At 42.7% G+C, this 14,391-nt stretch overlaps 1 protein-coding gene across 23 annotated transcripts in view; it reads right to left on the bottom strand.

Annotated features, from left to right (window-relative positions):
- The window catches only part of PLEKHA5 (pleckstrin homology domain containing A5), a 991,819-nt gene that overhangs the window by 369,941 nt on the left and 607,487 nt on the right, over positions 1 to 14,391 (bottom strand). For all 23 annotated transcript variants that reach the window (XM_069228492.1, XM_069228488.1, XM_069228489.1 and 20 more), the window contains one exon: positions 364 to 822. In XM_069228492.1, the coding sequence (XP_069084593.1) occupies positions 364 to 822 (459 nt within the window). The remainder of the gene's footprint in view (positions 1 to 363; positions 823 to 14,391) is intronic.

Genomic DNA, 14,391 nt, shown 5'->3' with positions numbered 1-14,391 from the left:
TTTTTTATATTACTTTTAAAGGACATAAACTACAATAAGTAGGATTCTACAATGCGACTCTTGCTTCTCTCTAATCACAAGCAAGTTCCGTAAGCACCACAGGTCTCGGGATGCTCGCTGGAGGACCATCATTAGCCATAACAACCATAACAGCCTGAAACCGGTGAAATGAATACAAATTATGCTTAAAAAGCAAAGATATATTAATGCTCATTTACGTGTACACAGCGGTTCAGGAAAAAAAGGTCTGTTTCTACAAAGCATCAATACTGACCATCATCTTCAAAATCAAAACTGATCGTCATTGTTAAAAATACTGTTTGCAGGGTATGGGGGGGAAGAGCAGCTGCACAAGTTACTCACCCCCTTGACTCCTCCTCTTGTCCTTTATCTTTCTGAGTCCTTATCCACTGTTCCAACTGCTGCATTGAATTGGTTCTCTGTATGATACGGACAGGTTCCCCATGCGAGGGAATGGCTCGCTGATGGTCTCCACTGCCACCGTCCACAAGGCGACCATCAGGGACAGTATTCTCTGGGCCGTTCACATGCTGGGTCGGATAAGGGCCCCCGGGAATGGGGTTCTCGTATTCCAAGGGAGAAGCCTGCACCTTTACACTGTTGATCTTAGTTAGTGGCCTTTCCTGGCCATCTTTCTGAAAGCCATACTTTTCAGCTTCCAAAGCTTTCTTTTCTTCAATTTTGTTTACTACTTCCTTGTTTTTATGATTGTTCTGTACCTCCGGTTTAATTAGTAATTTATGATTCAAAACGTTATTTCTTTCTTGAGGCGGTGTATTTTCAGATTTTATTCTGTCCACTCTGAAAAAGAAAGGAAATCAAAACATTCATTTAAAATGTGTTATCAGAGTTCAGCAGGTACTAGAATACGGGCTGAGGTCAGTTTCATTAATTAACAAAACCTATTAATTCAATAGGTATGGGGTGCCAAACACGTTTTTTTAATGTATTCACAAAGAATGACTGGACAATTTACGAATTTAAATGATCGAATGTGCTTATCAGAGTCCACAAACGAAGGATGACATTCCTACAACAGGCAGTCTGGTAGGGCACCACAGCCCTCACTGAACACTAGATAAGGCAGACAGTATTTGGGAGTTGCAACTGTAGCTAAACATACCCGTAGTCTATCATTACATGTAACGACAGCCATTATGAGATGCGGCATACTTATAAGAAACTGCATGTAGTGTATTTTCCAACTGCGTTATCTGTCTCGAGGCACTTTTGAAAGGATTATTTGGCAGACTTAAAAGACGGCGAGTGACAACACAACTGCATTTCTTGGTGCGTTCCTATATAATATTGCTGTTTCATATAACCCGACCAAGACCCAACGGGTATCAGAGTGTTTTACATAAGAACTATTACTACTGTAGACAAGCAGTCCACATCAGTGGTTCTTAACCTTTTGACACCTGTGGAACCCCTACTAATGATTACTGAGAACACCCACTGAATCACTGTGGAATTTGGGGGAACTCCCAATTAATCATTACTGGAATCCCAGAACTCAGGCCTAAGCATTATTAATGATTTTTATTGCAAAACAATACAAAAGAAATACAAAAACATTCAAACAAATACACAAATGATCAAATATTTTTATTTGATTTACAAAGAAATATATTTAAAAAATCAACATGGTAATTTTAATGGGAACAATTTTATACATTCAGTTGAGGCCTCAAATCGTCCATACTACATGGATACTGATAATTCTTATGAAGCGCACAAATGTCAAAAAGGGTCTTGGCGCCAAGTCGACAGACACGGAGAGAGGAGCAAAAAGACAGACCAAGCTACTGGTGGACAATCTATAATTGTTTATATAGTATAAGAAAACAGCCATGTTTTAAAAAGCTTACTAAAACTGAGATGGTTAGACTGATTTCTGAGTTGAAAAGGTAACTTATTCCAAATTTGAGGCATATGAGGAAAACTTCTGCCTTCCCAGCAACTTCTTCTGAATTTGGAGACACTATCTGTCCTGGAATGTGCTGAGCGGAAGGTTCTCCCACGATTGTACCAATTAAGATGTCTTGCCAAGTAGGCTGGACTCTTGCCACGTGAAGATTTATGTGCCAAACATACTCTTTTTCTAATAGGGAGCCAGTGAAGCTCATGCAATGACTTAGACACTAACTCATGCGTAGGCATTTTCTTTCGAAGTTGTGCCACTGCATTTTGGAGGCTCTGAAATTTTACTAGGGAGCGCTGTTGAATGCCTAAATATAAGGCATTAATTACAATAATCCAATCTTGATAAGGTTAATGCAGTAACTACTGATTGTTGCAGATCGTATGGTATGAAAGGAAAAAACATTTCTAAACGTGAAGCAAAAACAAGAAGAGGAGAGTTTATTACCCTGTGTATTCAACGAAACACTGGCGTAACAAATATGTCCAGCCTTCTAACCATAGGTACTGGAGAAGGAAGAGGGCCGAGCAACTGTGGCCACCAAGTTTGATTCCAAAATGTAGTATCTTTAACAAAAAGCAGAGCCTCAGTTTTGTCAGAGTTCAGAATAAGAATGTTGTAATTCATCCAACCTACAATAGCACCTAAGCAGTAATTAAAACGATGTGTAGTTTGATCCACATCATCAATAATTGACATGAGGAGCGCAGTGCTTAATTTGAGCTGGGGGTTTCAGGGTCGGGGCACCAGCACTTATTTTTGTAGGCCAGCTCTTTCTTTTCTGCCTCAAGCATTTAATGCCAGCGATAGACACATATGGGAAAGACGGAGGAAAAGAAAAAAGAAAAAGCGTCACAAAGGGAGAAAGCAGAGAGCTGTAAGAGTGAACTGAAGGGACAAGGAGTGGTTGTAAGTGAATAAAAGAGGCCTGAGATGGTTTCAGGATTATGCTGCATCGGTATTCTGTGCTTGCACATTTAATTGCGGCAGCTGCATGTTTCAGAGGAGAGCTTTGGGCACCGGCATGTTTTAATTTACAAATTAAGCACTGAAGTGTGTCATCAACATAGCCCACGGTGTTATCAACTTGCACTGCTCCCATGCACCAAGCTGAGGATAGTAATTCAGTTTTAGCTTCCACTTTCTTCACATTTAGATAGTTTTAAAATTCTGAATATTGCATTTATCATTTTTATGTTTTTATAGTGGATTATTCTATAAGACATTCCATTTAACATTTTAAATCTTTCAATTTTACATTTTGCTTCTTTTTTTATATACACTTTATTAATCTGTTTATATTATTACATTTTCTAAACAGTCACAGAGCCCCTGAATATGCTTAACGGAAACCCCCTCCCCCACATCCACCATGTGGTCCCAGGACCACAGGTGAAGAACCACTGGTTTACATAATAACAGTTTCATAGGTTTCAAAACAATATAGGAAAGATTAGTTTATTAGAAACTTATTCCAATAGATATCAAAGTTTTTCATACGTGCAGTTTCCAAGACAGAATCAGAAATTTAGGTATTGTGCTATGTGTCCAATTCGCTTATTACTTGTTTGATGGAAACATTTTCCTCATCAACAATGGCCTTCAAATCACTCAGCAGTATATGCAATAGTTGTGCAGCCTATATTTTCTCATGAAGAGCTCACACTGGCAACACACAGCAGCTTCCCTGGACACCATGAAGATTGTTAACAACACTGAAAGATGGGACTCCCCTTTTGCTCAGTGTACATTCAGGTAATCCGTGAAGGACTCTCCCTTCAGCTGTACTACATTCAAACTGCCCTGAGCAGGTTCCCACCTCATGCAGCACCAGCATAAAGCATGTATCAATTTTCACAATGAATGCCTAGATCTTCTTTCATGGAGGATATGAAGAGTCTTTTTACTTCTAAGTCCCACAGGGATCCATAGATATTTGGAAAGATCGCCTCAACCACAACTTATTGTGCTTTATTTTTCATAGGAGATCAGTCCACACAAACGTAGGTGAATACCAGGCGACTCAACCAATCACGGGAGTTTTTAGAAAATAAGTTGCTGGATGAAGGCATTGATTCAGATGCATAACACAAATATCAACAGGTATAATCTTCTTATGCATCATAAATGTGCATGAAATGAGGGCAAAAAATAGCCAGGGATTATAAGAGACCTGAAGATGGCAGCAAACTCTTATAGGAATCTGATATCAGACGAAACACGTTGCAGTATTCCTTGAATCGATAAACCATTCACCATCAACACTCATCCAAACTCTAATATTAATCATATCACACTCTTGCAGAATAAAGAAACTCACTCAAGGGTATACCTTCAGATAGTTTTTATTATGAATCTGAATCCCTGGTATCATCCAGCAACTTATCATTTAAGAACTCCTGTGATTGTTTGAGTCTGCCAGGGTGGTATCCCCTTTCCATTGTGTGTCTAAACTGCCTATGATGAAGCATGCCACCATAAATTGTGGATGAGGCAATCTTTCCAAATGTCTTTGGACCCTGTGGGAGTTAGGAGCAAAAATACAGTTTAGGTCCCCCATGAAAGAAGACCTAGACATTCATTGTGGGAACAGTGTTTTAAGGAAGGTGTGCCTAGGTCCATTTCCTCTAACTCTCCTCTTGTAAGCATTATAGAGCCTGTATCTCCCAGGCTGGTCATCACACAATGATGGGCAGGCGTGTGTCTGGATGAGGCTTCAAAGGAGGGCATCGAGCCCATGGCTGTCAACCAAGCAATCACAAAGCCTTCTGCAGCGCAGCACTAAAGAGGGAACCAAACAACCCACACAGATTGCCAGGATGCTTGTGGTCAATCAAGTAGGTCTGGGGAGTCCTGGTGTGGAGAGGCAACGGGCCATTATTGAAACAGCTGCAGTGCCCAGCATGGATCTCCGTCATGCAGCGCCACCTAGGCTTTCTGGCGAACCAAGGAGCTCACTATAAGGCTGGAAACCATCCTGGTGGGAGTTCATGGCTCAAATGGGGTTGGAGAAGAGTAGGGCTACTGACAGGTATAGAGTTGGGTCAATGGGCTCCAGAGCCTGGTGGGGAGATCTACCCAAGAGCTCCTACCTAGCTGTCATTTTGTTACAACCCTCTGTCATAATGGCTTTCAACACTGCTAAATATTACAGACTTCAGCTGGGAATGTACAACTGCTTTCCCAACACAGTGTAGTAAAAGAAACTGGATTTCCAAGGCCCTACTTAAGATAATACAATTTTTGGCTTGTACCACATAAGTTAATCAGATCCCCTGACATACTGTAACTTTTGTATAAAATCGCCCTTTATTCATAGGAGTATTTGATAGTGACAGTACCTTATACAGAATAAAACACTTTAAAAAAACATAATATTGTCATAGAGGAAGTCTCGTTATAGTACATACAGATCTTTATATGGAGCAGTTGTAATGCCGACTTTGGCAGAGTCTCTGACTGGTGAGTAATTCTTGTGGCTTCCTTTGAAATCAGGAGGCAAAAAGAACGCAGACTATAGGGCTCCTAGAAAATGACCGCTCGCCGCACAAACATTTTCCACATCATCCAAACTAAACAATAATTTAGTTTAAAAAATAAGGTAAACATGCATGTGTATTTAACATTTGGCCTGAAACCAATACGTTTCACACTACCAGCGGTAAGCATTGAATCCCTGCTAATTTAATGACTTTCAATATTAAGCTGGATTCAGTTTCTAGCCACACTTAAAAAAGACTGGCACTATCGGTCCTCACAGTATAAAACGGAGTCCGCAGTTGGAAACAAGAATAAATGCAATTTATAGCAACTACTTGTGATAATTATGTGGTGGACAAATGAATGTAATAAGTTCTGCTCTATAATACTAACTTCCATGGAATCTTGGCAAACGACTCTGCAATTGTGGCTCGTCTTTGCAGAGTGAGATGCTAGTAAAACTGATGGGTTGCAAAAAAGTAATGACCATAATGACAAGGTAAAAGAAGCAAATGGGACATTTTATCTAGTCTATGTCTCAGCAAAGCTATATATGCGACCTAGTTCAATTATTATTTCAAAAACACATTCAGCGAGAACTGCCAGGAACATACGTGATGCTAGTAGAAAACACAAGCACATTTTTAGCTGCCACTATGCACCGTGTTCATCACACCGACTGCCTCAACATTTAATTCAAGGACTATCCTTCGAACACAAGCTAATATCAAGTAGAGAATGATTTTCATCCAGTTGCAGAATATGGCCCTCATTCTGACCCTGGCGGTCGGCGGAGAGACGGCGGTCGGACCGCGAACAGACCGGCGGTATTAAAAATGGCATTCTGACCGCGGCGGTCCCCGCCGCGACCGACCGCTACTTCTCCACTCCGACCGCCGCGGCGGTCATGACCGCGGGGCTGGAGTTTGCGCACTCCGGCCCGGCGGTCGTCCCAAGACCGCCAAGGGTATTATGACCCTGCCTACCGCCGCGGTTTCTTGCGGGCGGGAACCGCCGTGCGAACCATGGCGGTAAGCACTATCGGGGCCAGGAAATTCCTTCCCTGGCACTGATAGGGGTCTCCCCCACCCCCCACTACCCACCCGAGTCCTCCCCCCACACCCTCCACCCCCCTGCCACCCCCCAGAGGTGGTACGAACCCCCTCCCCACCCCCACCCCGACATGCACATACATGTACCCCGACATGCACACACCCCCAACATGCACATATACACACCCCCTACACACACATACACAACGGGGACACATACCCGCACACATACATGCCGACATGCGCACCTGCCGAACAGCACACATTACCCATAGACACAGCAGCACCCCCCGCCCGCATACACGCACTCACACACCCCCTCTACACACTCACACGCACACCCCCATGCACGCCCACATCACACAACACCCCCCCACCCCCTCCCCTCACGGACGATCAACTTACCTTGTGCGTTGGTCCTCCGGGAGGCGACGGGAGCCATAGGGACGTGACCGCCAACAGAAGACCGCCAACAGAAGACCGCCACACAGAAATGTGGGTCGTAATTCTTTGGGCGGTGTTCTGCTGGCGTGGCGGTGGAGGTTGACCAGTCTCCACTTTCCCGCCGACCGCCAGTGTGGCTGCTGGCGGTTTTCCGGCGGAACGCTCCCAGCGGTCAGAATGCGCACAGCGGCACACCGCCGCGGTCGGCGGTCTTCACCGCGGCGGTAACTCAGCGGTCTTGCGAAAAGACCGCCAAGGTCAGAATGAGGGCCTATGTGTCTTAGCTATTATGAATAGCTGGTGCATTAAGTATCAATATGATGGATCTGTCTGCAAAGAACGAAAGAGGTGAAAAATCTTAATTCTAAGCTCCAAAAGCTCAGATGGAACTGCAATCACCACAACGAAGTGATACAGGTGAAATTTGGCGGACACCTTCACAGTGTGGAAGGAGTTTCCAGCTCACCGTCATTTGTTGCAGGTAACGATAAGTAAGGTAAGGTTTATGGAATGGAAATAAATACTCTGAAGCAAAACATAAGCAAAACGAGATTTTTTTTTTCTTTGCACACTCTAGTTTACGGCTGTCTAAAATCAGTGGTACAGTGGTGCAAGGCAAACCAAGTGCATTGACACTGCAGTGATAGACATGGGTGAATGGCCTCAGAGATAGTTAGTTGGATGTTTAGCCTATTATAAATTGAAACATTATCAACTTTCACTACCCATAGCGCAGTTGGGCTCAATATCAAATTTGAGCTGGACTACACCTAATGTGATGAAGGGTTTCCTTTCTCATTACCTTCTTTTCTGTCTTAGAAAAACACAAAAAAAAGCTACACACCCAACAGCATCTACAGAAGCAGGTTAAGCCTTTGTGAAGTTGAGACTGGAGTGTTAACATTATCCCAAGATTGTCCTTGCAAAGTACAGGCCAACATCACTGAAAGCTGTTTGACATGTAGTGCCTAAAATTATACCAGTAACATAACACCACTACATCCCAACAGTTCTACACTCTGCACTGGCTACCAGTTAAAGGCCAATGCATGTACAAAAAGGCTACATAATGTGTCTTCACCAACACTGCTCAATAATTGACAAATACGCTAACCCTGTAAGTGGGTTCATTCCTGTACTGTGCGCACCAAAGAGGGCGTACACTGAGAAATCATCAAAAACAGCACAATCCTTCTCAAGCTGCACACCAAACAGTCATCATCACCAACTCACTGCCCAAGAAGTCTTGGTCACCCACATGAATAACTTTCCTACTTAACACAGTTTCTCCAGGCTTCTTCAGCCAAAACTCTTGACTTGTCCTGCGATATAATGCCACTCTACGTTTAAGGTTCACATTCAAGATAATTGCCTACTACAACACCGTGCTTCTATGCAGCAAATTTCCTTACTTACAACAAATCTTCCTCTAGCACCTATCTCACTTGTAATGCTAAATTTCTACCTGTAAATTATTATGGTTAAATACAAAACACACTCTATTTCAGCCCCACTGACAGAATCGGAACGCTCATTGAAGAATTTCTTAAACTCCGTTCGTGACAGAAATTACCACTCTGGAGTCCTTCACCCTTATTTTACTCTAAGCAAAACCATCCAGTTGATTAAATGTTCTGTGTCTGTTAATTAAGGCTGAAACTAATATCTTGCTTGAGCTGTGATCTATACAAATCGTAGTAGACAGAATCCTCTATTTAATGTATGTGTTATTCATCAGGGCCTAATATAAAATAGCTGTTTGAACTTTAAGGACCATCTGTAAACACAAACACTCTCCAATTAAACTGGAAGAACTATGCTGGGTAGTGTTCTGTGTTTGTCCCCTTAGGTCAAAGCTCTTTAATAATGCATTCATCTGTCTATGGTCACCTCGGTAAGCTAAACCTCTATTATGCTTTTTTTCACACTCTAGTTGACATGTTAGCTTTTCACACAGTTTGTCTACGTGTAAAGCTGTCTCCCCGCCCCCCAAGCTAAGTTATATCAATGCATAATTTGATAATTGATGAACGAATGACATGTTTTCTAAAGCACGCAGCTACTAATAGAGTGTTACAGCGCTGAGCACAGAAGCTAGCCCACAAAACAGGAGACACCCCTTATCCCTGAACAAATGGGTTTTCAGGTGTTTTTGAAACTTAAGCTTCTCAGAAATATTTCTGAGAGGGAGAGGAAGAGCGTTCCAATATTTGGCAGCTAAGACAGAGCACGTGGATACACCTCATTTCTTCTTTCTAGTGGGGGGGGCAATACTCAAAAGGCATGCAGACTGGGAGCGTAAGGATTTCCAATTAGCCTTTCTTGCAGGTAAAAAGGTCCAGTTTTGTAGAAAGCAACATGTGTAAAAGTAAGAGCCTTGAAAATAATCTTTACCGGTAACCAGTGCAACTGGATCCAGTACTGAAGGATCGAGGCATGTAAAGGCAAACTTAATAGTAATAGTACTGCCAGGTTCTGGATTTTTGGCAGTGTTTGAATAAGGCAATCTGGAAGGCCTATGTAAAGAACACTGGAAAAATCTAATCTTGACAGAATTAAGGCTTGGACCACCATTTTTTAGGCCTCGCATCGTAACAATTTGAGAAATGTCCTCAACGTCTTCAGAATCCAACAGGTGTATTTAAGCACAGCAGCAACTGGAGAAAGAAATGACAGACAATTGTCAATGAGAATCCCTAGGTTCCTAGCCAGCTCAGTGTCCCTCCGTGTAAGGGGTCCGGGCTAAACAGCAGAATCTCATTTTTTCTAGGTTACACTGTAAGGAGTTATTCTTGAGCCATTCCATAACTGCTGACAAACAGGCTGCAAATTTATTTTTAGCTTCCGACTCGTCGTTGCTATAAGTCAGCAGAAATTGGGTCTCATCAGCGTAGGAGACTACCTAAATGTCAAAGGACTCAATCAGATATGCCAATGGAGTCAAATAGATATTAAAGAGAGTAGGACTCAAGGCAGATCCCTGAGGCACTACATACTTAATACGTTTGGCTTCAGACCAGAAAGGCTTGAGCCAGACAGCTTGTTCCCTTTGTTCTAAGAAGGACCCTAACACAGGCTAAGGTCTTCCTCTCAACTCTGATAAAGGCCAGACAATGTAATAACATTTCATGTGAAGCCACCAATAGATCAAGTAAAATTACGGCAGCATTCTGGCCTGCATCCAAAGCAAACTTAATGGAGTCTAATCTCGAGAAGTGCAGTTTCCGAACTGTGTCAGCCCCTAAAGCCAGATTGGGAAAAATTAAGTAGTTAAGAGGATTCCAAATTGAGGATGCCTTCTAAGTCCTTATATACTGTTACACTTCCTGCATCACAAACTATATGATTGCTCAGTGTATGTATAGACTGAAACCATTTTCAGGATTCTGAGTGTGACCCTTGGTAGTTTTTCAATCATTTAAAATGAAATCCCATCCTTTTACATTGAGCAAACAACTTACTAAGCCATTCTTCGGCGATCCCCATACTCTTGGCCAAAGACCTAGTTGATGAATACTCGAATTACTAAGCTCTACCACCATTCTGAATTCCAGTCTATGCAAAAAAAAAAAATACAAGAAATAAAATACCCTTGTGTGAATCTCTACACAATGTGAAGAGTCTGCTATCCTCATCATATGCTGCTAAGTAGACTAAACAGAAACATGTTTTGGCAAGAAGAGCCCTTCTTATTAAGCGATCAATGATCCTTCTTAAAGGGGCGCCACTCTTGTAGGTACTGCATGGTGGTACACAATCTAGTATTGCATTAAGAGGCACAATATGGTCACCATATTCTCCCTACTCTTGCTAGCTGGCTTTCTATCAGTGACGTTGTTCAAATTTACCATCGCCTCCTCTAGTAACTCTACAGGGAGCCTCTTGCTTGTTCACCCACCCTGAAGCTGACAGCTACAATCAAGGCAGATTTAGGATATGGAGACAGCAAGACTGCAGGAGATAGTAAAATGAGTAGTTTGTATAGCAAACACCAAGCATGAAATTTTTAAGTTGTACTTGTATACAGTAAGAGGTGGCAGAACACACAAGATGACGTGAAAGAGTGCCTCTGGTGGGCCACTGCTGGTGAGGAAAGCATACAGATTAAACTGTGCAGTCAAAACTGATGTTAAGTCCATGAATAGTCACAATTGATTCATAGTGGGACCATGTAACTAAAAATAGCTGATCCCACATTCCGAGTACCCTCTGGGAGTCCACAAGGTACACCTGATGATGTGATAAGGTTAAATTAATGGCAAGATATTTATTGACATGATAAGATAAGGTCTTACTGAGGCTATAGCTTTGTTAAACAGGATAAAGTCTTACGCCCATCAGGCTTGATGAAAAAAGAAGAGTGAAAAGAGCACCGGGGTGGATTCCCACCAGTCATTAGGGACATTATAGCTAACAAGATACTGAGGGGCACAGGATATGAAGGAGCAAAGCCTTCGAACCAAGAAGTTCACAACTGATATGCAGCTAATTTTCAGTTCATAAAAGTTGATTTCATCTATTCCAGGCATGCATGTTTTCCATGTTAGAGAGCAGCAGGTTGAAGTCTGTTTTCTTAAAACTGCTCACTAAACTGGACACACTGGCAAGCAGTTAGAAATTTTAGCGAAACAGTAGATGCAGTAAGTGTTAGTCATACAAAAGTGGTTAGTCTCAATGAGGGAAGCTATTTTGATCATAACACATTCCCTCTATGCTTTCTTTTGAGATCAAATTGCAACTCCTCTAGGCAAACCTCACAAGCTATGTAAGTCGAGGTAGACCCTCAGACCAAATAGTAAATTAGAAAAGTTACTGTACTGGAGTAATACACTTGGGCAACTTCCATTCTAAATGTTTTCACAAGGCTATATTACCTTTCCAAACTTTAGATCAGTAAGAGACCGCACTCAATTTTTAGTACACTTGTGAACACTACTACATCTTATAATCAGCCTAGATATACGTAGTTCAAGAAGTATCAATCTTTCAAGGGAATTGGTGTACCAATACTATGTACCATTATCTTACACTATAGGTTTAAGACTACCCATTTGTGTGCTAGGTATTTTTTTTTTATTTCTTATGCCAACCATATACGTTGCACCTCTTAGGGATTTGTCAGAACAAAACAGCAATCAGATCAATGTTACAGTCAAAGTAGCCATTTCTGCATTATGCAGTAAGTGCATTTTTAAATATTAGTGTATTAAGAGGTAAGCGTTTGAGACACTTCAGAACGGTATGAGAAGGCTAATCAATGGGAACGTTCTTGAGTGATTCATTTTCATTATGTTTTGAAATGAAAAGGCCTAGTTCTGCCTAATCAAAATGCGCCATGCTGGTGTAATCAAAGACCTTAAAGGATTGGTAAGTGCCCCAAATGTCTCATTTGAATACTGATTGCCGTAGTGTCATTTTGCTTTGCACATTTCTGAGGAAAAAGGTGACAGCTTGTGTGAGGTACCTCGTTTAAATGGGCTGTTTTCATATTAAATCAGGCTTTTAAAGTTGAGACAGATTGTTTTTAAAACTACATTTTTTAAACTATTTTAGAGGGAAAAAAACAGACAAACTGGCATAAACCAGAGACTATAACTGGCAACACTACACTACCTTTGCCTATTTTTCTTCCCGGAAAACTGGCTGAATCCTCCATCAGGACCCGACATTGCCACAGCCTTCCACCCTTCTGGCTAAAAGATTGCCAGGCAAGACAGAGTTCACAAGTCTGGAGGCAGAATAATCAGTCACAAAAACACCATCATCTGCACCATATCCACAGACACGTCATCCTCCAACATGGAACACCTGTTGATGAAGCTCCACATCACAGCAAATTTCACCCTCAGAAGGGCTCTCATGTACAGACCACCAAGACTTACCAACTTCACAGACACCATCACACCACTCACCCCGTTGCTAACAATTCTACTCAGTGACTTGAACCTCTACCAAGAAGACCACGCCTACCCAAACTAAAAATCACTCTTCAAAGACCTTGGATGCCTGGACCTCACAAAGTGAGTAAAGGGACCTTATCCACATCGCTGGATACTTCCTGGACCCTATTTTCACCACCTTTGACAACATCTGAGCCAGCAAGCCCACACTAGTACCCTGGACAGACCATGCTCAGCATTCCAATCCTGGTCCAATGCACATGCACCACAACCAGACCAGCCTGTTGAAACTGGAACAGAATCACTGACAAAGACTGGATCACCTTCTGCATTGACTCCCTGGTCCCCCTGACACACAACAATACAACAAAATCCAGACAACAGGCCAGGTGTTACATGGAGGAATTCAGACTGATGAAACGTCCAGGGGCGGCTCCTCCATTAGGGCAGAGGAGCGTCACCCACTCCCCCCGCCAGCAGCAGAAGCTGCAAACCTTTCACCACGAAGGGATAATAAGCCAGGTTTATTATCCCTTCGTGGTGAAGGGGCAGAGCCATGGAGGTGACGGCAGTGAGAGAGTGCACAGAGCACTCCCCCTCAGAGCGCATAGGTGTTTGGCCAGCCGTCTCATGCCGGCCAAACACACGTGCACAGGGCTCTCGAGAGGCCAGCACTGTGTTGTCGGGCTGGAGAGAGCCTGCACTGGATCCCAGTCTGCCTAGGAGCACCCAGCCAGGCCTCAGGGCAGGCTGGGAGCCTGTGCCTGCCTGCAGCAATGACAAGGGAGATCGGAGCGGCGCAGCAACAGAGAAGGTATGTTTTTATTTTATTTTTTAATTAAATGTCACTCCCCCCACTGTGTGCACCGCACCCAAAACCCCCCCCCCTTACAGCTCAGCAGGCTGCGACTGAAAACATCACTGTAAACAACTGGAGTGCAAATGGAGAATGAGCGAGGACAATGCAGACAGAAAAACATTCGAATCTGCCTTAAGATGCTAACACTAAGTGATCCGGAACACCAAACGTGACACTTTAGCAAACCTCAATGATACCAGCATTATCAGAAACAAAGAAATCTTTGCCATTGTGAAAGATTTCATCTCGCCAGCAGCTGCCTCCAACTCAATCCCCCCTCACACAACCTCCGTAACAATCTTTCCCAATTCTTCAGCAACAAGATCACTGCCATTTCCAGCAACTTCTAACAGCAACCAGACCAGAGCGACCCCGCCAAATGCCTCCTGATCTTATCCAAAGAAGCAAATCTAGCCCCATCGGACCTCTGTCCCCACCACACTTACTACAGAGCTTTCCTTATAACTATGTGAATGGGCTTTCTGACAATGTATTCACTGTTGCTCATTAAAGCTGCCGTACAACTTTTCTAGTTACACTGCATTTCTCTGGGATAAATACTGAAAAAGCCTCTCTTTGTTGCTCATTACAAAAGCAACATTTTAAGGGATGTGATGTTTTGAGCGATTAAAAAAATGTGTCACAGTAAGAGGAGCTATTTGGAACAAACTGACTAAAGCAAGCCTCCGAGGACAGCATGGATTCAAATAA

Source organism: Pleurodeles waltl, chromosome 4_1 (assembly GCF_031143425.1).
Source record: "Pleurodeles waltl isolate 20211129_DDA chromosome 4_1, aPleWal1.hap1.20221129, whole genome shotgun sequence".
Lineage (NCBI taxonomy): Eukaryota > Metazoa > Chordata > Amphibia > Caudata > Salamandridae > Pleurodeles > Pleurodeles waltl.
Note: the sequence above shows the minus strand (reverse complement) of the source record. Positions and strands in the feature narration are given on the sequence as shown.